Source organism: Pteropus medius, unplaced genomic scaffold, assembly GCF_902729225.1.
Source record: "Pteropus medius unplaced genomic scaffold, Ma_sr-lr_union100, whole genome shotgun sequence".
Taxonomy (NCBI): Eukaryota; Metazoa; Chordata; class Mammalia; order Chiroptera; family Pteropodidae; genus Pteropus; species Pteropus medius.
Genome location: NW_024342634.1, coordinates 73655 through 75582, shown reverse-complemented (window position 1 = coordinate 75582; position 1928 = coordinate 73655). Strand labels below are relative to the sequence as shown.

Genomic DNA, 1928 nt, shown 5'->3' with positions numbered 1-1928 from the left:
AATTTTTCTGAAGATTTCTTAATAATACTAATCTCAGTTATCATGGAGTCAGATCAAGTAAATGCTGGAAGAAAGTGCTAAATCATTTTATAGTTGTTTGATACAGTTCAAAGTCCAACGTCCTGAAATTTGATGAGATATCCATGAGACTGAACATCCTTTGAGTCAGGAGGACTAAATTTCTAAAAGTGGATCACCAACGAATTAAGTGAGTTATTCCAGAAGAGACTATGTTTTTGGTAGATCATATTTAAAGGTACCCACCACAAGTGCTACCAACTCAGGGGACTTACTCTATGCCAATGTATTTATAGTTGTTTTGCCACCAGCAGAGAGTGAGTTTCTGAAGTGCTGGAACCCTTTTTTGGTTTATCACTGCTGACTTCTGTGCCACGGACAGACATGGTTTAAATAAGGCTCTATGAAACGTGTGACTGATGTCGGACCTTTGATTCCTCTTCTCTGTGGACGATCCACTAAGACTTAGAAATAGAACCTCTTACTCGTAGCACCGGCGAAATAAAGAGAAATTAATTGTCAAAGGAAGCTATAATGGGCTCTTTGGAAGAAGAATTTGTAGATATTTAATAAATGTTTATTGTGTGTAAACCACTGTAGCATACATAATCACAAGTTGTATCCAGAACATAATGGATGTGTTCATAGTCATGTTCATGATTTCATTACAGGTCCCATCTCCTGACCTCCCATTCATGAACCAGCCCTTATAGAAGAGTCAATGGGACAGACTAACAATGTGACAGAATTTGTCCTCCTGGGCCTCACTCAGGATCCTGAGGGGCAAAAAGTATTATTTGTCATATTTTTACTCATCTACATTGTGACATTGGTGGGCAACCTGCTCATCGTGGTGACTGTTTTTGCCAGCCCTTCCCTGGGCTCCCCCATGTACCTCTTCCTTGCCTCTCTGTCACTCATGGACGTGGTTTATTCCACTACCATTTCACCGAAATTGATTATAGACTTACTGTTTGCTAAAAAGACAATTTCCTTCTCAGCTTGTATGGGACAGCTCTTTCTGGACCACTTCTTTGGAGGTGCTGAAGTCTTCCTGCTGGTGGTGATGGCCTATGATCGATATGTGGCTATCTGTAAGCCACTGCACTATCTAACGGTCATGAATAGACAGGTGTGCATCCTCCTGTTGGTGATGGTCTGGGTTGGAGGTTTGATGCACTCTGTGGTTCAAATTTTTGTTGTGTACAGCCTCCCCTTCTGTGGTCCCAATGTCATTAACCACTTCGCCTGTGACATGTACCCATTATTGGAACTCGCCTGCACTGACACCTACTTTGTAGGTCTCACAGTGGTTGCCAATGGAGGTGCGATCTGTATGGTCATCTTTGTCCTTCTACTAATCTCTTATAGAGTCATCCTAAAGTCCCTTAAAAGTCACAGTCAGGAAGGGAGGCGCAAAGCCCTGTCTACATGCAGTTCTCACGTCACGGTGGTCGTCCTGTTTTTCATTCCCTGTATTTTCATGTATGTTAGACCTGTTTCCAACTTTCCCATTGATAAATTTATAGCTGTGTTTTATACAGTTATCACTCCCATGTTGAATCCTTTAATATATACCCTGAGAAATTTGGAAATGAAAAATGCTATGAAAAACCTCTTTTGTAGGAAGTTAACTGTAGCGATAATAAAAATGTTTCAGGCATACTAAACACATTTGTTTCTAATGCTGAAGCAACAGGCAGTGAATTCTAACAATGGATGATTTAATGAATTCAATGGATTCTCTAAGGTTCTTTTATTTATACAAAGGCATCAAAATGTGGAATCAAATGTCTTTTCAGATTAGAATCAATCTAAAAGAAATTTTAGAGATTAAATAAAAGGCATGGGCATTTGCCAAAATAGAAGAAAAAATAAACTAAGTTCACCTTGCAACTTTATTTTTTCTT

General features: G+C 39.4%; 1 protein-coding gene across 1 annotated transcript; it reads left to right on the top strand.

Annotated features, from left to right (window-relative positions):
- The first annotated feature begins 579 nt into the window (after nucleotides 1-579).
- On the top strand, nucleotides 580-1687 carry LOC120605550 (olfactory receptor 4A5-like). The gene has a single exon (XM_039866432.1). It carries the CDS (start codon nucleotides 740-742, stop codon nucleotides 1685-1687), a length of 948 nt encoding a protein of 315 aa, XP_039722366.1. The 5' UTR covers nucleotides 580-739.
- Nucleotides 1688-1928: the final 241 nt, after the last annotated feature.